The sequence below is a fragment of the Schistocerca gregaria genome, chromosome 1 (genome assembly GCF_023897955.1).
Source record: "Schistocerca gregaria isolate iqSchGreg1 chromosome 1, iqSchGreg1.2, whole genome shotgun sequence".
In the NCBI taxonomy this organism is placed as follows: domain Eukaryota; kingdom Metazoa; phylum Arthropoda; class Insecta; order Orthoptera; family Acrididae; genus Schistocerca; species Schistocerca gregaria.
The window spans coordinates 1,068,340,072-1,068,363,674 of record NC_064920.1 but is presented as its reverse complement, the minus strand read 5'-3'; the positions used below and the strand labels follow the sequence as shown (position 1 = coordinate 1,068,363,674).

The 23,603-nt window shown below is 41.7% G+C and overlaps 1 protein-coding gene across 2 annotated transcripts in view; it reads left to right on the top strand.

Moving 5' to 3' along the window:
- The first annotated feature begins 273 nt into the window (after positions 1-273).
- The window catches only part of LOC126281481 (mannosyl-oligosaccharide alpha-1,2-mannosidase IA), a 713,290-nt gene continuing 689,960 nt past the window's right edge, over positions 274-23,603 (top strand). The window contains exon 1 of one of the 2 annotated variants that reach the window (XM_049980490.1): positions 274-974. In XM_049980490.1, the coding sequence (XP_049836447.1) occupies positions 354-974 (621 nt within the window). In that variant the 5' untranslated portion in view covers positions 274-353. The remainder of the gene's footprint in view (positions 975-23,603) is intronic. The other variant, XM_049980482.1, reaches the window with a different exon arrangement.

Sequence of the window (23,603 nt, the reverse complement as noted above, 5' to 3'; positions counted from 1 at the left end):
ACTGTTTGTTACCATGTACCATTCTACTGCAACATTCGCAGCGTTTAAACTTCGCGCTAGTGCGCCTTCTTGATTGCGCTATGCGCGCAAAAATTATTCTGGACAAATACAATGTGTCTCTTTAATCGAAACAGAAATTAATCCCATGGTGTGATACTCAAGAAGTAATTTCTAACCTTATTCAGATAACATTATCTAGAGAACGTAAGTATCTAGCTCTCGAAAACCAAAGATGGCGCTTGAAAATGTGTGCTATCTTCTTGAACTCTTTGTCCCACTTATTTTGACACAGTCTCGGGAATGGCGTCGTCGAGGTAGGATGTGACAGTAGGGCTCTGTGAAAATCTGTGACCATGACTGCCACCGGTATACTTCCAACCTATCAGAGATTTGTAAACGGTGTTCCTGTGCCATCGTTTTCTAGACGGTCGTTTAGACCGAGAGAAAAGTATTTAATTCTCTTAGTGTTTATGACATTTGGTGTTGTGTGTTTCGGTGCGTTCTTTTACCTGCCAGAATTTAGCCGTGCGTCGGGTACAGTGAACAGTGTTTACAAACATATGCAAAAAGCAGGACCGGAGCTTCTGATACCTGCTCCGCCTCATGCTGATGATGTTAGCGAATTGCCAGGAGGTGGCAAGATTATTAGACATGGTGACTTGGGCCAACAAGACCCTCATAGAAGTGAAGATAGGGCCAAACTTCAAGCAAAAATTGAAGAAGCTGAAGAACAAGACAAGATGAGGAACCAGAAAGTGTTGGAGAGACCAGACATCTTCGTAGAACCAGTTGTAAGTGTGAGTGCAGCGCTAAAAACAAACAAACCGGTTGAAAATGTCATTGAGGAAAATGCAGCACAAAAAGAGCAGAAGATTGTAACCATTCCACCAGCACCTAGTGATCGTTATCCAGCTACTTTCGGCGGTGAAGATGCTGATCCTATTGCACGAGAGAGGAGGAATAAAGTGAAAGAGGTATGTCGACGTTGTTCTGTTGACTTTTGATATTTTTCCATCCCATACAAATATGTGTTGGGAAATAAATCTGCCGTTGCCAGGTTCATACGAACCCAGGGTATACATTTGTAATTTCATTATGTGTGTGTGCATGTATGTTGTAAGCTCATGAATTAGTGACGCGTGTTTAACCGCCGATATTAACTTAAATATTTTCAAGCTACATTTGTTTTAATTTGATGGTAGAAAATAATTATTTCCCAGAAGAACGAACTGATTTCGCAGTTACTCGTATTAGCTGACAACGAATTAATGTAACTCTGTCAACTAACGTAGACCTTGATGCATTTACTTCGACTCTTACTCCCATAAACATGGCCTGTAATTTGGCAGTTGTTTTCGAAATTGCTGCCGAAATTGTGTATAGTCTCCTACGCCAGTACATTACCGGCCATCGTGCAACCCTAGGTTCTTCCCTTGCATAGGTGGTAAGACAAGAGTGATATCAGCTGTGAATAAACTAGTATGTCTAATAACTGTTACACCGCGGAATGTACCGCAAAATTGTACTTCCACAGAGAAAGTATCATTGTTCTGCACGGTGCGTGGCCATCGCTAAGTAGTCTTCTGTCTTTGGTTGTCAGAGATTTGTTCTGAGTGTCGCATATTTTCAGCTATTTCGGGAGGAAAAAAATGTGTGAAAGTATTGTACACCGTTATTGCATTCGTCATCAGCTTTTCCATAAAAAGCGAAAGGACAAGCACATTGTAAAGATAATTCCGGAGTGACAGTATGTCAGAGGTGCAATTCGTAAAGTGCGCTTCAGCAATTGTTCAAAATGGAAATAGTGGTGGTCAAATTTATGGCTCACTAACTGCAGAACAATTTCTTAATTTTCATAATTTTGTCTGTCGTGTTAGATCCATAACATGCCCGATCGTAGGTTGGCGTTTATAGAACAATAGTGATTACCTTTTCGTTGAGGTCAAATGTTGCCGTTAAAGTAACAGTTCATTTATGCGTACAATGCGTTCTTAAAGAGCGTTTGGTGTGCTGTTTATCTTCGTCTAATTCTAATGCTTTTCAATAAAGATGGGATAGCATTAAAATCGTGTTGCACCTTTAAAAATTTCAACAGGTCAGCGTTACGTATAGTAGACGCCTTAATCACAGAGGTAAATCAATTTGTATCATTCATAGAAACAAATGCTGTATAACCTTACCAGGATTCATCCACGATTCATACTGCAAACCTCTAGTTTATTTCGGTATGTCTCGTTTCCTTGTTTTCCCGCATTGCGTTTAAAAATGAAAGACACTGATAAAAGATAAAGCCCTGCACACGCACCAGTTTATCGGCTAAGCAACCAACGTTGTGGCAGCCTATACACGACTCCTTGTAGTGATTTGTTTATCTTGTGTTTATTGTATGTATGTTCTACGAGATCCCGCTTGAGTTGACACAGGAAAAAAAAACGAGATTTTACCATGGCTGTTGGAATCCTATGATATCTCAGAATGGACGAATCATTTATGACGTAAATATCATGAGACTATTGTGAACGAAAAAGAATACAGTAATGCGAGCGGCTGTTAGCTGCGTTAAAATTTCTAGCGACTGTCAGAAGTTAAGAGGATCTCCACAGTTATTAACTAAAATTATTCCTGGAGAAATAAAACAAAAATTAATGAAACGCATTCCAAATTTGAAGAAGAAAGACTACATACGGTGGTGCTACACATCATCAACTACAACAACAGGAGGTACATAAGAAATGAAGCATTTAGCAGACTTTAAACATATCAACATCATCATTTAAGAATGATTATGCCTTTCAGCGTTCAGTCTGTAGCATAGCCCCCTTACAAAATTCCTCCATATTTCCCTATTCAGTGCTAACATTGGTGCCTCTTCTGATGTTAAACCTATTACTTCAAAATCATTCTTAACCGAATCCAGGTACCTTCTCCTTGGTCTGCCCCGACTCCTCCTACCCTCCACTGCTGAGCCCATGGGTGTCTTGGGTAACCGTGCTTCTCCCATGCGTTTAACATGACCTCACCATCTAAGCCTGTTCGCTCTGACTGCTACATCTATAGAGTTCATTCCCAGTTTTTCTTTGATTTCCTCATTGTGGACACCCTCCTGCCATTGTTCCCATCTACTAGTACCTGCAATCATCCTAGCTACTTTCATATCCGTAACCTCAACCTTGTTGATAAGGTAACCTGAATCCACCGAGCTTTTGCTCCCATACAACAAAGTTGGTCGAAAGATTGAATGGTGCACAGATAACTTAGTCTTGGTACTGACTTCCTTCTTGCAGAAGAGAGTAGATCGTAGCTGAGCGCACACTGCATTAGCTATGCTACACCTCGCTTCCAGTTCTTTCACTATATTGCCATCCTGTGAGAATATGCATCCTAAGTACTTGAAACTGTCCACCTGTTCTAACTTTGTTCCTCCTATTTGGCACCCAATCCGTTTATATTTCTTTCCCACTGACATTACTTTCGTTTTGGAGATGCTAATATTCATACCATAGTCCTTACATTTCTGATCTAGCTCTGAAATATTACTTTGCAAACTTTCAATCGAATCTGCCATCACAACTAAGTCATCCGCATATGCAAGACTGCTTATAATGTGTTCACATATCTTAATCTCACCCAGCCAGTCTATTGTTTTCAACATATGATCCATAAATAATATGAACAACAATGGTGACAGGTTGCAGCCTTGTCTTACCCCTGAAACTACTCTGAACCGTGAACTCAATTTACGTCAACTTTCACTGCTGCCTGACTATCCATGTAAAGAGCTTTAATTGCTTGCAAAAGTTTGCCTCCTATTCCATAATCTCGTAGAACCGACACTAACTTCCTCCTAGGAACCCGGTCATATGCCTTTTCTAGATCTATAAAGCATAGATATAATTCCCTGTTCCACTCATAACACTTCTCCATTATTTGCCGTTAAGCGAAAGATCTGGTCCTGACAACCTCTAAGAGGCCTAAACCCACGCTGATTTTCATCCAATTGATCCTCAACTAATACTCGCACTTTCCTTTCAACAATACCTGAGAAGATTTTACCCACAACGCTGAATTAAGAGATACCTCTGTAGTTGTTACAATCTTTTCTGTTTCCATGCTTAAAGATGGGTGTGATTACTGCTTTTGTCCAGTCTGATGGAACCTGTCCCGACTCCCAGGGCATTTCAAGTATCCTGTGTAGCCATTTAAGACGTGCCATTCCACTGTATTTGATGGTGTAGGTTCCTGTAGTCATGTCCTAGTTCATGAACCATGAGCAACGTATGAGTGGCCAAGTAAGTGGTCCCGACAGTCGGGATACCAGTTACTTTGGAAGAAGGCTGGGCATCTCGGACATATTCTGAGTTGTGGTCACCTTTGTGCACATACGGCAAAGACTACCAAATCCACCGGTTAGTCCCCCAACCGTTAGGGGTAAAACCCAATGGGACTCGGGGCAAGTAAGGCTAGCAACCTGCTTCCCTGGTACTTTAAATATGATGCTGGCAACAATCAGAGCAAAATGCCTGGGACCTTTGGAGGTGACGGAGTCCCATCTCTAACTGACATTTAAAATATAAAAAAAAATCCTACACTGCTCTTCATAGCAGAGAGCTTGGTTATAGGCTGGAGCTTTTTTTAACACAAGGATGAAGCAAGTATATTTTATGAATTAGCGCCAATTGATTGTCGAAATTTGGGTTGTAGATTCATTCCCGATCATGTCGGAAATACTGAAGGTCGACAGGCATATATTCTCACACTTAACCATTATGAATTAGATTTAAAAAACGAAAAAGTGCGTAATTCCTTGCATCTGTGTTGCTATACTCCTTGCACGGCGTGTTCCACAATCATCTGCAGTCTTAACATTTATCTAGAAACTCTGCCCTTAAGGTTTCGTCCGCCTCCATTCTGTCATGCATATTAGAACAGCCTTTAGTCCCGCGCGCAGTGACTTAAGACAGGCTTTAGTGGGGAGGTTGGCACAGCAGCGCTACACACTGCACAATTTGTTGTGTGCCGTGGTGGAGGGTTGGTTGTGTGTATGGTACTACCCGCCCGACAAGGAATGTTTTTCGGTCAGTCAAAATGCCTACACACGTCCCATTTTGTCCGTCAGTCGGTTGGTGCATGTTTAGGGCACTTTAGTGGTGATTTTCTTCGATTCTTTAAAATTCTTATAGCAATTTGACGGAAACTGAAATCTGAATCGAAGACAGTTTTGCGCTAAAGGTAGAATACCAATTTTGTGTTTATCCTCCATGAAAGCTGCAGTCTGTATTTCACAGTCGGAAAATTCACGATTTATTCCAGAGGTCGTTTTTGTGTTCGCCTCGCACACGGCATTTGTAAAATAGTTGTGAAGAGATGCTGTCATTATTGAAATTCGATGAAACAAATGCGAAACTTCGACTTGACCATGTTAAGGCTCACCCTTTTCCGATGAGTGATTCTGTGGAATACTGTGGTTTGAAGCATTATGAGATTTAGAACGTAATTATATGTGTTTTATGTACTGGTGTTGGGCTCTTTTACAGTAGGAGCATATGCGCACTCTACCTTGAGACAATCGGGATTATTTTACCACATGTTATGGAAAGGACAGAAACTTAGAACTGGCACAGTGGGACGTACCTTCTGCTATGCACTTCCCTGTGGTTTGCAGAGCGCAGATGTATATGGGCTCTTTTTATTAAGGGATTTGTAAACTAGCTCGTATTGTCAGAGGCGTGAACTGCTTTGTATTGATTCATATCAGTGATTAATATGCTCATGCTCTTATTTATTTATTTAGCCATCCGTGGACATTTTAAAATATATGGATGTTGTCAGTTACGTACATTCATATATTTATACAGTTTGTCGTTACATATAGTTATACATTGTGACATATAAGTTCCGTTTGCGTATTGAAAATTTTCTCTGTTGCCTAATGAAGTTCGGTTTATGTTTTGTTGACATGTGAAGCTTGAGCTTCTCGAGGTAATGCAGCCGGGTAACAACTGTGTATAGTTTGACAGGTTAAGGACAGAGGATACTTTTCTGGCTCAATATAGTGGAAAAAATCAACACCGACTTCTTTCAGGCACTTTTATGAATGTTTTGCGGATTTCTTGTAGATATCGGGCAATGCAGCACACTTTCTAAACAAATTATAAGTATTTTGAATATTTTTGAATCTGCTTAGGGTTATTAAAAATTACAAAGAAACTGATGCAATATTTCCAAAATTCTTCCTCTAATAAGGGTATTATTTAATACAGTATTATACATTTGAAGGAGACCAAATTTTTACCAGATATGAGGCACCAGACCTATTTAATTCCACCTATTATGTATATTACAAGGGTAAAAAAATTACATCTTACATTTTAATTTTTATAATTTTTTCCTAATAAGAATATTATTTTTTCTACAATTTTATTGATTCTGCAATAAAGCTTAGGTCTGCTACATAAGTATAGACTATTGCAAATTACAGAAAAAATTAGAGTAATGTTTTGTAAACTTCGTACCTGAATTCTGAAAAGAGCTACTTGTGGGAAATTGCAAGTGAAGATATGAGTCCAATTAAACTGTGCCTCAGAACATTCCTGAAGCATAGTCTTCATCCCGTCACATTTCTTCATCTTCAAGCTTCCTCTAGGCATTCCTTTGAGCATTTCTTGCTTCTTTGGTATCTTGAAGGGTGAATCTTTTGAGTTTCATGCACCTGTTGTCTGTCACATGCTAGCAATTTATCTTCCATATTAGAGCCACATTTCATGCCTAAATTTCCCAGGACTTCCAACCTCCCTATCACTCCATCATTGAAACATACTACTGCATCTAGTACACCAACTTTTAATGTATCTAGTCCTTCAAAAACATTCTTGGGTAATCTTTTCTCATATGGAATGGTTGAAACTTTCATTTGTATTTTGAGTGTCCCCATGAAAACATTTACTAAGCAAAACAAGGTCACTCAGGTCTCTTAAAATTGGTTTTATTTCATTCATAACAGGAAGAGAATGCTTATGATGGTATATTTGACCACTTTCTTTTGCTTTTTGGTAACCATACCAAGAATATGCTCCTTTGCCCTAAAGTTTGTGAATAGGGTAGTCATCTGTGGACAACTTACTAAAGTAGGTGGCCCATACAACTTTTCTCTTTGCTGTAACATCATTCAGAGGTGCAGTGCGTCTAATTGCTTGTCCATAATAACTCTGAAGGAGGTCTGTTTCAGTTTCTGTCAATCTGCCTTGGCCATGCAGAGATTTCCCATCAGACAGCAAATTCCCTTTCATTTCTCTTCATATTTTCCTCAATCTAGTACCCATCCTCTTTAGCACATGTCCACTACACTCCAGTTATGTTACCAAGGTATCACCATAAACATTGCACTCATTAATTTTATTGAAAACTTTAGAGTCTCCATTGCCTAGATACTTTCTATATCTACATTATAAATGGCCACCAATCTCTGAAATATTTTTAGAGCTCCATCACACTCCATACCTCCAATGTAACCATCATAATTTTTAGAACACTGATGTTCAATATTTCCTTCAGTGTTACCATGGCAGGTGTGGCAGTACTTAGATAAGCACTCAACATCAACCACTTTTCCATTCTCCAGAGAAGTAGCATGTACAACGCCATTCAAGGAATAATGTCATAGACATTGCGATGTCCCATGTTTCATCTGCTGTACGTTTCATAGATGCTTTAGACACAACTTCCAAGGCACTTAAAAATATTTTTATGTACTTGCCGAAGCTACTGAGAAGGGGGAAGGAGGTCCATCAAACCACAAAATGTTTGAGCAGCCTTCTCTCCTTTTCGTATTGCAGGCATGACATACACTAACTTCAAATTCACATCATATGAATTATGCATAATGTTTGAAGTCATTTTCGATGTAGATTTATTTCAGGATCTACATAGAACAACTAATTTTCATGCTAAACCCTTCCTGCTACTTTGTTGTTCAGTTATTTCCAGACAGCCTACACCATCACATTGTTTACATTTCGCCACTTCCTCTATCAAAGAAGATAAGATGCCGACATCAACAACAACAAATCCACTATAAACAGCGTAATTGTACACAAACATTTGAATCACCAGAGGGCATGCCATGTGGGAGTTTCTTCCCTGAAGAACAGATAAATAGGCTACTTTCAACAGTGTGACTTGCTTTGTTTGTGAACTGGTTACCACAGACTTCCCTTTTATTGAATTTGTTGATGTGTGGCGTAGTTCGTATTTATTCACACTAAAGGATATGTACTTCCACAAATATATGTAGCACTTGAGCAGCAAACATTCAGTAGCACTTCAACAAACTGCTTCAGCGAAACAAAAGTAAATACTAGCAAAGTTAATCATTTACAGGCACTAGAAACCCGCATTGTTACCAACATTACAATGTATCTTACGTATAATCGCTGGAAACAGAAAGTTCAGTTATTTTCAAAATAATACTGGTTTCTGTAACAAATAAAGGGAGCGTGGCGGCATACATGACCGTAACTTTAAAGTTATATATAGTGTCATTTGAAACTATATAATGTGTATATCAATGTAATCAGGAAATACTATAGATTTTAATAAAGTCATAAAAAAATTCGATTTTTCCATCATTTATAAGTACCATATATCCATAACACACCCTCATTTTTCTGCTCAGCTGCATTAGTTTTGACGATCGGGTGAATCCTGTGAATCCTGTGATCAAATCTTACTGTGTACCTTCACGAAAACCTAGAATATTAGAAAATGTAGCCGCTCTTTCATGTGCAATTGAAAGGAGACCACCGGTTATTGTTACATTCTATGTGGCTGCTATTTTGAGAAGAAAGGAAAAAAAGAGAATACGTCGATCAGGAAAACAACCCATGGTCGAATAACGATAATGCAGTCACTTAAATGAATGCAACTTTCATATAATAATGCCATCATTCAATAAATAATATCCGAACTGAGTATGACTGAGTTGGTTAATGTGGGGGAGGGGACCAAACAGCGAGGTCATCGGTCCCATCAGATTAGAGGAGGATGGCTGTGTCCTTTCAAAGGAACCATCCCGGCATTTGCCTGGAGCGATTTAGGGAAGTCACGGAAAACCTAAATCAAGATGGTCGGACGCGGTTTTGAATCGTCGTCCTCCCGAATGCGAGTCCTGTGTGCTAACCAACGCGCCACCTCGCTTTGTGGTGTGGCAGCGTTTGAACATTCTCTGTATTAACTAGTATGGATTCCGAAAACCCCCTATTATGCAACACCCATCTCGCTGACTTTATCCATTGTAATTCTGAGAGCAGTTGCTAACAGCAACTGGATTTTCGCTGAGGTGAACCTCCTTTTGCCCATCATACTGCAGCAACTCGACGTGGCATGGGCTCCAGAAGTCCCTCTGTAGCCGTTCATAATTGCAAAAATGTTTGGCCCTCTAGGATTTTGTGCACGAACTGACTTTTCCATTATGGCCCTTAAATGTTCAGTGGGATTCATGTTGGACGATCTGGGTTGCCAGATCATTTGCTCGAATTGTCCTGAATGTTGTTCAAACCAGTCGTAAACAGTTGTGGCCAAATGACATGGCGCATTGTCGTCAATAAAAATTCCTTCGTTGTTTGGGAACGTGAGATTCATGAATGACTGCAAATGGTCCCCAGGTAGCTGAACATAACCATTTCCAATCAATGATCGGTTCCGTTGGACTAAAGGACCCATTCCATTTCGTATACACACAGTCCACACCATTATAGAGCCACCACCAGCTTGCACAGTGCCTTGTTGACAACTTGGGTCCACGGCTTAACTTTACCATCAGCTCTTATCAGTTGGAATCGGGCCTCATTTGACCAGGCCGCCGTTTCTCCAGTCGGCTAAGGTCCAGCTGATATGGTCACGAGTACAAGAGAAGTGCTGCGGGCGATGTCGTGCTGTTAGCAAAGGCACTCGTGTCAGTCGTCCGCTGCCATAGCCCATTACCGCCAGATCTCGTCGCATGTCCTGACAGATACGTTCGTCGCACGTCCCAAATTGATTTCTGCAGGTATTTCAGTCATTGTTGCCTGTCCGTTAACACTGGCAATTCTGCACGCAAACGCCGCTGCTCTCGGTCGTTAAGTGAAGACCGTCGTCCACTGCGTTATCCGTGGGGAGAGGTAATGCCAGAAAGTTGGTATTCTCGGCACACTCTTGACACTGCGGATCTCGGAATAATGAAGTCCCAAACTATTTCCGAAATAGAATCCCCCATGTGTCTAGCTTCAACTGTCTGTTAATTCCCGTCGTGCAGTGACAATCACGTCGGAAAGCTTTTCACATGAATCACCTGAGTATGAATAACAACTTCACCAATGCGGTGACGTTTTATACCTTGTTGGGTTGGGGTTGTTTGGGGGGAAGAGACCAAACAGCGAGGTCATCGGTCTCATCGGATTAGGGAAGGATGGGGAAGGAAGTCGGCCGTGCCCTTTCAAAGGAACCATCCCGGCATTTGCCTGGAGCGATTTAGGGAAATTACGGAAAACCTAAATCAGGATGGGCGGACGCGGTTTTGAATCGTCGTCCTCCCGAATGCGAGTCCTGTGTGCTAACCACTGCGCCACGTTTAATACCTTTCTCCACCATAATATCACCATCTGAATATTTGCTTATCGCTGTCCCATGACTTCTGCCACTTCGGTGTACATTGCCTCCGAAACCTTTTGTTGCACCATTTGTGCTGTATAAAGAAGATTAACTAATCTTGGGCATATAACTAGACTCGCGACTAAGAGTCCTTAATGGCAGGCAGAACGCGAGATTTCCGACACAGCTGTGACAAAGCATTATTCGAAAAGATAGCGCAAATATCCAGTCAGATATTCCGTTATGTTTCGGCGTTACAGCCGGATGACGTCCACATCTCGCCACGAAATTTCGGCTGACAATCACTCGTTTATCTCCGGGTGAGTGTAAAACTGGATTGTCATCCGAATGAGGCTAGATGTCGACGTCTTCCGGCTGCAGTTCCTATAGCTCACGGAATATTCGTTACGCCTTGAAAACTTGCATCCCGTCTAATAGTAAGAAGAATAACTGGTGCATTATTTGGCAACTGTTTACTGTAGATAAATTTAATGTTGAGTGCATTACAATACATGAAATTGTGGTCGATTTTGAGTACTGGCTTTATAAATCACAACTGGAATCGGCCACGTTAGTTAATTGTTTATTCGTCACTAGATCAGTTTTACGATGTCGTTGGGCACTCCAGTTTTACACGAAAATAAAAGTACTTGAAAAGTTAAGTAATTGGCTCTCCATTGCTGAGTTATATAAAAACTCTCGAAATCAAGGTAGCTAATAAAGTCAAAGCTGTTACTTTAGGACCATGACGTATACCTGTCTTCCATTACATTTTTTTCACCTTTCCTACGACCTGATATGATGGAATTTCGTTCCAGTTGTAAATATCTGCCAGTCATCGTGATTTGGGAATTCTGCGGCTTTCCATCTGACACCTGAAATTGTTACACTACAATTGTGCTGGCTGTTAGCTGTCTGCTGTCGTGAGTTACGTATATGGTGTGACAAACTTTGTTGTGAAATTTTCCGCTATACTTGTCAGTGCTCGAGGCGAAACGTGTAATACGGAATACATTTATGCTACCTAGACGGAAAATTTAAAGAGGTACATAGTCGCAGAATTTCTTTTATTAATGCATTCTCAGAATCACTCGAGGATGCTGGAGTGATTACTTCGACATGTGGCCAATTGTCTGTTTCCAACCACTTCAGTGTTCAGTGCTTGGGGTTCAATTTCTATGTGCTTCACCGTAGACGACCGTTAAACTTTTCTCCCTTCCTGTCAATGCGCTTCCAACTATATATAGATGCTCTGTATAACTTATCACCTTCCTCGTACAATGATGAATAGACGGTATCCGTCGTGCAACATATTGATAATCAACTATGCGAATCGCCGTGAAGGATAAGGCAGATTTTTTGCCGAGATTTAATTGGATTATTCCATTATTATGTGCAAGATTAATTTATATGAAGATAAATTAATAACATTATCCTGTAACCAGTCATCCTCTGCCAAGTCCCCTCTCTTCAGAACATCACAGATATGCTCCATTAATTCAATCTTTCAGGGAATATCTTGGTCTGCCGTGTCTCCATCTGCCAGGTTGTTTCCATTCAACATTTTTTTTTGGTAACCGATGATCTGGCATTCTCAACAAATACCCATAATATTTTAATGATATTCTTTCACAACCCATCCCTGTATCATTTGTCTTCATTGTAGCTCATACTCCACCATTGGCTTATTATTATTATTATTATTATTATTATTATTATTATTATTATTATTATTATTATTACGACGCTTGACAATTACCGCCCCCGCCTTTCGTCTCTTAAAACAGCGGGTGGAACGACGACACCTATCCTTTGCTCTACGCCACCCTGAGCCGTATGATGCTCCATTTAGTGAATGGGGATTTCTGTGTGTCCTCGCTAATTGTCGTGAAACATCCCCTGGGCCAGACCGCATCTATCGCCAAATAATTAAACATCTGTCAGCGGATTACCAGCACCATCTCCTTGCCGTCCCCAACTGCATCTGGAGTGATGGAGAATTCCCGTTGCATTAGCGAGAAAGTATCATCGTTCCAGTACTAAAACCTGGTAAGAACCTGCGAGATGTGAATGCCTATCCTCCTATCAGCCTCACCAATGTACTGTGATAGCTACTCGAACGTATGGTGAGCCGGCGGTTGTGTTGGCTCCTTGAGTCTCGCTCGGGTCCTTCCGGCTCCGTCCCATTGAGATTTTCGGCGAGGTCGCACCACCATTGACAACTTGGTACTCCAGGCGTCTGCCATCCGAACGTCCTTTTGCTCCGCCAACGCCTTTTTTTTCGTGAGGAAAGCATGGGACACCGCTTGGCGACACCACATCCTCGCTACTCTGCACGAGTGGGGTCTCTGGGGCCCAGCCCCGATTTTTGTGCAGATCTTCTTGTCCGAGTCGGAGGTTCGCCCCATGTCTAGGAGAAAGGGGCCACACAGGGCTCTGTACTGAGCATACCACTCCTTTTAGTGGCCATTATTAGTCTCAGAGCAGCAGTGGAGTCCTCCGTATCCCCCTTCTTATATGCTGACGATTTTTGTATTTCCTTCTGCTCCTCTTCTATTGGTGTGGTGGAAAGTCGACTGCAGGAAGCCATACGAAAGGCACAGTAATGGACCATCATTCACCGCTTTCAATTTTCAGCTGCCAAGACTTGTGTCCTGCAGTTCTGTCGTCGTCATACTGTCAACCTACATCCAGCACTTCACCTCAGTGACCAACTAGTCAACCTTGTGGAGACTTGCCGCTTTTTGGGACTGGTTTTCACCGCCCAATTAACTTGACTTCCCCATCTCCGTCAGCTTACGGAAAAGTGCTGGTGACATCTTAATATTCTTAGATACCTGAGCCACGCTGACTGGGGTACAAGTCGCCTTACACTGTTGCAGCTGTACAAAGTCGTTATGCATTCACGTCTTGACTATGGGAGCCTGGTGTACGGTTCAGCATCGCCCTCAGCGTTGCTGCGGCTGGACCTATACACCACTGTTGAGTTTGACTTGGAACGGGAGGTTTCCGAACGAGCCCACTCAACAGGCTCATCGTGGAACCTGGTGTTCCTCCACTGTGGATCAGGTGACAACAACTGCTTGCGAGTTATATCCCAGTTACCATGTCGTTTTCCCTAACACGGCGATCCATTTCCCGCAACGGCAGCCCAGATCAGGGATTCCCATTGCAGTCTGTCCGGTCTCTTCTCACTGAACACGAGTCTTTCCCTCGCCCACAGTTTCGTCTGGACTTAAAGCGAGCCCTAAAAGACTCAGTTCCTTTTGAGGCCCTCCGCCACAAATTTTTCTCTATTCTCGACGTATTCCAGGGCTCAGAAATAGCCTACACTTATGGTTGATGGTCACTTTGGCCTTGCTTACGCTCGGGCTGGAAATACTGAACAGTGCTCCTTTCTGGATGGATGCACTATTTTGGCTGCAGAGTTGGTAGCCATCTCTCGCGCTCCTGAGCATATCCGTCCGTGCGCAGGTTAGTTCTTTGTCATCTGTAGTGACTCCTTAAGCAGCCCACTAGGTCTCGACCAGTGCTTCCCTCCTCATCCCATGCTAATGACTATCCAAGAGTCTCTCAACTCCCTCGAAAACATTGGACACTCCGTGTCCTTCTTGTGGACTCCAGGACATGTCAGGATCCCGGGCAATGAACTAGCTAGCAGGCTGGCCAAACAGAGTACCGGTAAACCGACCCTGGAGATCGCATACCAGAGATTGATCTCAGATCGGTCTTAACGCCGTAAAGTTTTTCGGACCTGGGCTGCTGTTTGGTGCACCCTCAGTATACCAAAGCCTTTTCACTTCCCCGACTCGTTTCTGGAAAGATTTTAACATGAGACCTGTTTGCAGGAGGAAAAAGGGACTCATGACTCTGTAGTTTAGTCTCTTTACTTTCAATACCGAACAGCCAATCTGACACTCCTCCGTAAATAATTCACCTCCACAGCTGTTAATCTTCTTTGAGGTCAGCATTCAAAAACAATAGTTCAGCTCTGTATCACAGGAAAGATTCATGCGTTAGCGCATCCACTCACTTCTTACCGTTGGTGGAAATGATGTTGCCCCATCAAAAAGAGTTCATACACTCTGTTATTTTTATGCTTTCTGTATTACCGTTTTTCTGTAGTACCTTTTCTACTTTCGTCTGTATATGCCGTAGACATTGAAATTTTTCTATCGTGCCTCGTAACAGTTCCTTCTTTGAGGCCGGTCGCTGTGATGCTTCCGTCCGGACCGCGCGGCTGCTACGGTCGCAGGTTCGAATCCTGCCTCTGGCATGGATGTGTGTGATGTCCTTGGGCTAGTTAGGTTTAAGTAGTTCTAAGTTCTAGGGGACTGATGATCTCAGATGTTACGTCCCACACTGCTTAGAGCCATTTGAACCTTCTTTGAGATGTACTTCAAATCTATCACTACCAGTAAAAGACGTTCGGCTTTTGTTAACTCTTCTTTAGTTATCATTTGTCACATTCCTGGTGTAAACGTCATATCACATATTCAAGATCATATTCATCTTGGGCTAGACTGGCTTCCACATACCCTTATAATACTGTTTTCGTTAACCTTCCCCCCCCCCCCCCCCTTTCTTTCTTAATGTATGTCTTCCAGTCTCTTTTCCTGATTATTATATTCATGTGATTGTCTTCGCTCTCCCACTCTTCTCAGTACCTCTTCATTTTTCACTCTATCCATTCAACTTACTCTTTCCATCCTCAGTGTCCACGTTTCAGCCCTTTACAGGATGACACTCCACACAAAATATTTTAATACACTTTTCCATAAATCTGTGTCCATATTGCTGCAGAAAATTTTCCGTGCCTCATAAAATGCCTCTTTCGCCATTGCTGTTCTGGTTTTAATTTCTCTGCTGCTCTCCCAGTCGGTTTCTATCCTGTTTCCGAGGTATTTAAAACTTCGTACGTGAACTAATACTTCTCCATACAACATTATATTTAGCTTTTCATTTTCTCCTTGTTCCATTATTTTTTGATTGATTTTCAACCCACGAATCTTTCCTTAAGCTACAGTGCTTCAGTGGTATCCGTTTTATCCTGTGATTCTTTTTCTTCTGTTTACTAGGAGAACTATGGCGTCTGCAAACCTCAGACACCATATTCTTCTTTCTCCACTTTTTTACTCCGTTGTCATGTAGTGGTCAGTTGTCAATCATATGCTCTAAGAATAGTTTTAATTCAGAGGTTTAGAGACATACAGTACAATATGATGGAGCAGCACCAATACCATTTCGCAAAACTCCCTGGCGTGCACCTTGCGTTGGGGGAGTACGCTGCAGTGAGCAGTTTGACAACTGGCTGGCCATTGTGCCCTCCTAGACGCCATTCCACAAAAGTTGCTTGCAGTTGGTAACGGCCTCCCATGAAGCAATTGTGATCATCGGAATTTGTCAGTAAGTAACCACTCTTTCAACACAATTAAGTTAGAAAAACCTAACTTTTGTAAATTTGTAAGACTTACATAAATTCAAATGACCAGTGCCCACACTGGCCATTATTCCCTCCCTTCCCCTACTACGTCTATAGATAAATTTTCTAACCAGTGGTAAAGCAGAACTTATTTTCTTTACAAAAACAGCCCGACTTTCCTGCCTTTTTTTCCGTTTTTGGATGTTTTGAAGGTCGATACTGCCACCCAAGATAAGCGTTCACTCAATGGTTCTTTTAGCTTATCTCGATACCACCTAGGTGTGTAGTGCTTTGGAGAAAGTGATTACTGAAGAGATGCTGTTTCTCGTCGCCTTCTCCAGCCGCCCCAGCGTACATCCATCCCACGGGTTGAGAGTTCCGTGCTTTCAAGCGCCGTTCAGGTGGGGCATAGAATCGCTAAGTGGAGTTTAGTCCGGACAACTGCGCGGCTACTCGATAGGATAGCCAGACAAAGGCTACCAGTCCGACAAGGGCAGGCTTGGGTTAAATTGTCCAACTTTCTAACGGAAATAGTGCAGTGCTGCGCGAAACTACACACTCTCGAAGGAACACGAACATGATAAACATTCGGTTAGTTATGGAGAGCAAAGCTTTGAATGACGTGCAAAGTATTTGCCATATCCGCCTGTATGTATCGGTAAATAAATGTTCATTTCATTATGAATTATTATTAAACCTCGTCACAGATGTTGCTGTTTTTATTTCCGAATAAACCTGATTCATTGTAACGATACAGTTGTTTGGTAGCAGATTAGAAAATAAAATGATGAGACTCGAACACACTTCGGGAAGATTTGCGTTTAGAGCCTTGATCCCGATTCAGACAGGCGACGTCACAGTTGGCATTAACGGTACGGCAGCACGAACTTAGCGTCACCGGTCTGATGCGCATTGACACGGTGTGCAGGGCACGAGTAGGACTTCGACATAGGCTGCTAGGAATTGGCAACTTTCGATCGTCTGTGAGAAAGAGTGTCTGAAAATTTTAGGCATCCTTCTGTATTTTGTATGACCACTATTACTCCAGGAGTCCGCTGCCGAACGAGTAAGCGCGTAGTTTCGCAAGTGCGAGATCTCTGGTTAAAACCTCACTGCCGGTTCTTATTTTTTTCACGTAATTTGACAACAGGTTTATTACAACTGTGCTTATCATCAATATTTAACGATTCTTGTATCATTTTCATAATCTTTATGATAAAAAGGAGAAATTTTTTTTCGTAAGCAGATTGGATATAAAAACTTTTAATAAAATCAGTACAGCCATTTTATTTATATTATTGTATCTACATTTGTGAAGAGTATAATTTGCACCCATCGAGCACTTCACGAATCAGGAAATATCGATTACAGAAATATGAAAAATAATAATTATTGCGATATATAGCACATGTAATGAAAGTTAAGTTTTGCACGTGCGTGGTTTTTTCAGTATGTGTATTGAAAAACAAACTTGGTTTACATTCATAAACGGTTCTTGGTCATCACACAGTTTCGTCGCGTACCATGCATAACGCATATCGGTTGCTAGAATTACGGGAAACAAAAAAAAAGTACCGTATTCGAGATTCGATCCGTAGACTTTGCGATTGTGAAACTATGCACTTACTCACTCCGCTGAGGATCCCTTGAATACCAGCGACCATACAAAATGTATAAACACGTCTAAACTAGGTTTTCCGAAAACTGTTGAGAGTTAAATCTCTCTGTTTGCATGTGCTGAAGTCTTTGTCGTGCCCTTCACACTCTTATCAGTATGAATCAAGTCAATTGGGAGAAGTTTATAAGGTCCCCTGCTTAGCCCAGTATCGAACTGTGGAAGTGAGCGTATGAAGTGCCATCTGTGATACAAGAAGTCGGAATTAATATCAGAGCTAAGGAACCAGCGGTGAGAACATTTATTAATGTCTAAAAGCATGATTGATGTTCTTGACAATGTCTGACTGATGTATCTATAGACAATGTGTTGTCCAAACATTTCAAAACATCGACATTTATTTGCTAGAGAAAAAATATATTAAACACATCAAACGTTTTTTACAAGGCAATACGTATGGCCTTTTTATCTTTTCTATGTAACATACAAGGTCAAAATCAACTGTTTTCCTTCTACAATAGCGCTGCCGTTATCACTGTTACAAGAAGATTATTTAGTGAAAATTGTGTCATCAGTCCCTGTTGTTATCACGCACAGTGTAGGTGTTTTCTGTGTCTGTAAATCCTAAATGATTTTTCATTTTCATATAACTCAGCTCTTCAGTGAAGAAGACTCAAAGGGAAAGTACCGAAATCCTCGTGGAAACTTTGCAAGAAGCCACGAAAGTCTAGCAAGCAATAAAATAAAAACTAAGAAGACCACATGTGCAGAATACACAACTACAACTTGAGTCAGCTCGCGAGATTAGGTTAACTTCCGCCAGAGTCTGCCTCCCAACGTCAGTGTCAAAACTTTCTCGCCGAGAAGCCTTGACGTGCCGTTCCGTCCCATTACGTTGACGGTCTGTGTGAACGCAGTCATTTGAAATACATTTTGGAATGTTTTGGCGCTACGTTCCGTCAAGAGTGAATCGATTATAGTCGGTTAGCGTTCTCGTGTAGCACTCAAGAGGTTTGTGGAACTTTGAATCTCGATTTCTGATAACGCTTGACAAGCGCTTCGTACTGGAATAGTATTTGTTACATATGATAGTATACTGCAATATGTGCAAGATTGGCAAAATCGATGACCTGTTGAACCTGTGCATCCCTTCCATCGTGAGTGCATTATTTAGTCATCAAAAATTAAACAGTTGCAGTGCTTAGCCATCAACAATTACAAAAAAACTGATTTAAAATACAAATGTAAAATGCGTTAGTGTAAAATAAGTAAACAATAATTCTTCACCTGTAGCAGAAAACTTCCTAATTTCTAATTACAGAAGTGATAATTAAGTTTCTCTTTACAAAAAAAGTTTGTAAACAGATTTGTAAAGTCATTACTCTCTGAAATATAAAGTTTTATAATTAACCATTAAAATTATGATTGTGCTTTCTATATAAGTCTGTTGCTAGATTTTAATATTACTAAAATAAATCTTTTGAGACATAGAGTAAAAGAGCAATAATACTTCGAGCAAATGCTACCCCAAACATTTTCAGTTTGTAAATAATTGTTCTATGGACTCCTGGAACTCGGAACAAGCGAAAATTAAATGATGTTTTCTCCAACGTCTCAATTGCTGCAATCACACCTGCCTGAATTTATCAGTTGTAAGTGTTACAACCCCCCCCCCCCCCCCCCCTTGAAGCATGGACCTTGCTGTTGGTGGGGAGGCTTGCGTGCCTCAGCGATACAGATAGCCGTACCGTAGATGCAACCACAACGGAGGGTATCTGTTGAGAGCCCAGACAAACGTGTGGTTCCTGAAGAGGGGCAGCAGCCTTTTCAGTAGTTGCAGGGGCAACAGTCTGGATGATTGACTGATCTGGCCTTGTAACAATAACCAAAACGGCGTTGCTGTGCTGGTACTGCTAACGGCTGAAAGCAAGGGCAAACTACAGCCGTAATTTTTCCCGAGGGCATGCAGCTTTACTGTATGAGTAAATGATGATGGCGTCCTCTTGGGTAAAATATTCCGGAGGTAAAATAGTCCGCCATTCGGATCTCCGGACGGGGACTACTCAAGAGGATGCCGTTACCAGGAGAAAGAAAACTGGCGTTCTACGGATCGGAGCGTGGAATGTCAGATCCCTTAATCGGGCAGGTAGGTTAGAAAATTTAAAAAGGGAAATGGATAGGTTAAAGTTAGATATAGTGGGAATTAGTGAAGTTCGGTGGCAAGAGGAACAAGACTTCTGGTCAGGTGACTACAGGGTTATAAACACAAAATCAAATACGGCTAATGCAGGAGCAGGTTTAATAATGAATAGGAAAATAGTAATGCGGGTAAGCTACTACAAACAGCATAGTGTACGCATTATTGTGACCAAGATAGATACGAAGCCCACACCTACTACAGTAGTATAAGATTATATTCCAACTAGCTCTGCAGATGACGAAGAAAATGAACAAATGTTTGATGAAATAAAAGAAATTATTCAGATAGTGAAAGGAGATGAAAATTTAATAGTAATGGGTGACTAGATTTCAAGTGTAGGAAAAGCGAGAGAAGGAAACGTAGTAGGTGAATATGGATTGGGGCTAAGAAGTGAAAGAGGAAGCCGCCTGGTAGAATTTTGCACAGAGCACAACTTAATCATAGCTAACGCTTGGTTTAAGAATCATGAAAGAAGGTTGTATACATGGAAGAACCCTGGAGATACGAAAAGGTATTAGATTATATAATGGTAAGGCAGAGATTTAGGAACCAGGTTTTAAGTTGTAAGACATTTCCAGGGGCAGATGTGGACTCTGACCACAATCTATTGGTTATGACCTGTAGATTAAAACTGAAGAAACTGCAAAAAGGTGGGAATTTAAGGAGATGGGACCTGGATAAACTGAAAGAACCGGAGGTTGTACAGAGTTTCAGGGAGAGCATAAGGGAACAACTGACAGGAATGGAGGAAAGAAACACAGTAGAAGAAGAATGGGTAGCTTTGAGAGATGTAGTGAAGGCAGCAGAAGATCAAGTAGGCAAAAAGACGAGGACTAGTAGAACTCCTTGGGTAACAGAAGAAATATTGAATTTAATTGATGAAAGGAGAAAATATAAAAATACAGTAAATGAAGCAGGCAAAAAGGAATACAAACGTCTCAAAAATGAGATCGACAGAAAGTGCAAAATGGCTAAGCAGGGATGGCTAAAGGACAAATGTAAGGATGTAGAGGCTTATCTCACCAGGGGTAAGATAGATACTGCCTACAGGAAAATTAAAGGGACCTTTGGAGAAAAGAGAACCACTTGTATGAACATCAAGAGCTCAGATGGAAACCCAGTTCTAAGCAAAAAAAAAAAGGGAAAGCAGAAAGGTGGAAGGAGTATGTAGAGGGTCTATACAAGGGCGATGTACTTGAGGACAATATTATGGAAATGGTAGAGGATGTAGATGAAGATGAAATGGGAGATACGATACTGCGTGAAGAGTTTGACAGAGCACTGAAGGACCTGAGTCGAAACAAGGCCCCGGGAGTAGACAACATTCCATTAGAACTATTGACGACCTTAGGAGAGCCAGTCGTGACAAAACTCTACCAGCTGGTGAGCAAAATGTATGAGACAGGCGAAATACCCTCAGACTTCAAGAAGAATATAATAATTCCAATCCCAAAGAAAGCAGGTGTTGACAGATGTGAAAATTACCGAACTATCAGTTTAATAAGCCACAGCTGCAAATACCAACACCAATTCTTTACAGACGAATGGAAAAACTAGTAGTAGAAGCCGACCTCGGGGAAGATCAGTACGGATTCCGTAGAAATACTGGAACACGTGAGGCAATACTGACCTTACCTACGTTTCTAGCATTTGTAGACTTAAGAGAAAGCTTTTGACAATGTTCGCTGGAATACTCTCTTTCAAATTCTGAAGGTGGCAGAGGTAAAATACAGGGAGCGAAAGGGTATTTACAATTTGTACAGAAACCAGATGGCAGTTACAAGAGTCGAGGGACGTGAAAGGGAAGCCGTGGTTGGGAAGGGAGTGAGACAGGGTTGTAGCCTCTCCCCGATGTTATTCATTCTGTATATCGAGCAAGCAGTAAAAGAAACAAAAGAAAAATTCGGAGTAGGTATTAAAATCCATGGAGAAGAAATAAAAACTTTGAGGTTCGCCGATGACATTGTAATTCTGTCAGAGACAGCAAAGGACTTGGAAGAGCAGTTGAATGGAATGGACAGTGTCTTGAAAGGAGGATATAAAATGAACATCAACAAAAGCAAAACGAGGATAATGGAATGTAGTCGAATTAAGTCGGGTGATGCTGAAGGAATTAGATTAGGAAATGAGATATCAGTGTAAGCGCGATATGTGGGGTTGAACCCAAACAAAATATTTTCGTTTGTTTGTGTTTAATGTTCCCCAAGCGTCTTCCAGCTGGGACCTGACTTTTGCTTTACTTGATGTAAGAATTCGGTGAATGGTGACTGGATATCACAGTAGCGGGTGTAGCGGCTTTCTTGGCCATCTGGTCTACTGTTTCTTCATACAAAATGCCTGCACGAGCTTTTATGCGAAGCTTAGAAGTAAATTTATCTCCCTGAGAGCATACCACTACTTCGTGGGCTATGTCGGCACCAAGTTTATTTCTGTGTTTTCCTCCCGTTCCCGCTCTTCATGACACTGCCAACAGGAACAGTCAAAATCTTTTCGTCGTCTCAGTGAGAATACTTGATGGCCTCGTGATAGCCGCTGCTTCCGTTGTGTGGGAAGAGGTTGGTGAAGAAAACTTACACTGTTCGTCGTGACCCGTTCTTGGGAACATGAAAGCACATACCCGCACTGCCTTCTGACGCGATATAAGTTCGTAGCATTTTTGTTATCTACATCTACATTCATACTCCGCAAGCCACCCAACGGTGTGTGGCGGAAGGCACTTTACGTGCCACTGTCATTACCTCCCTTTTCTGTTCCAGTCGCGTATGGTTCGCGAGAAGAACGACTGTCTGAAAGTCTCCGTGTGCGCTCAAATCTCTTTATTTTTACATTCGTGATCTCCCCGGGAGGTATAAGTACGGGGAAGCAATATATTCGATACCTCATCCAGAAATGCACCCTCTCGAAACCTGGCGAGCAAGCTACACCGCGATGCAGAGCGCCTCTCTTGCAGAGTCTGCCACTTGAGTTTGTTAAACATCTCCGAAACGCTATCACGGTTACCAAATAACCCTGTGACGAAACGCTCCGCTCTTCTTAGGATCTTCTCCATCTCCTCCGTCACCCCGATCTGGTACTGATCCCACACTGATGAGCAATACTAAAGTATGGGTTGAACGAGTGTTTTGTAAGCCACTTCCTCTCCCGATGAATCTCAACCTGGTACCCGCCTTACCAACAATTAATTTTATATGATCATTCCATTTCAAATCGTTCCGCACGCATACTCCCAGATATTTAACAGAAGTAACTGCTACCAGTGTTTGTTCCGCTATCATATAATCATACAATAAAGGAACCTTCTTTCCATGTATTCACAATACATTACATTTGTCTATGTTAAGGGTCAGTTGCCACTCCCTGCACCAAGTACCTATCCGCTGCAGATCTTCCTGCATTTCGCTACAATTTTCTAATGCTGCAACTTCTCTGTCTACTACAGCACCATCCGCGAAAAGCCGCATGGAACTTCCGACACTATCTACTAGCTCATTTATATATATTGTGAAAAGCAATGGTCCCATAACACTCCCCTGTGGCACGCCAGAGGTTAGTTTAATGTCTGTAGACGTCTCTCCATTGAGAACAACATGCTGTGTTCTGTTTGCTAAAAACTCTTCAATCCAGCCACACAGCTGGTCTGATATTCCGTAGGCTCTTACTTTGTTTATCAGGCGACAGTGCGGAACTGTATCGAACGCCTTCCGGAAGTCTAGGAAAATAGCATCTACCTGGGAGCCTGTATC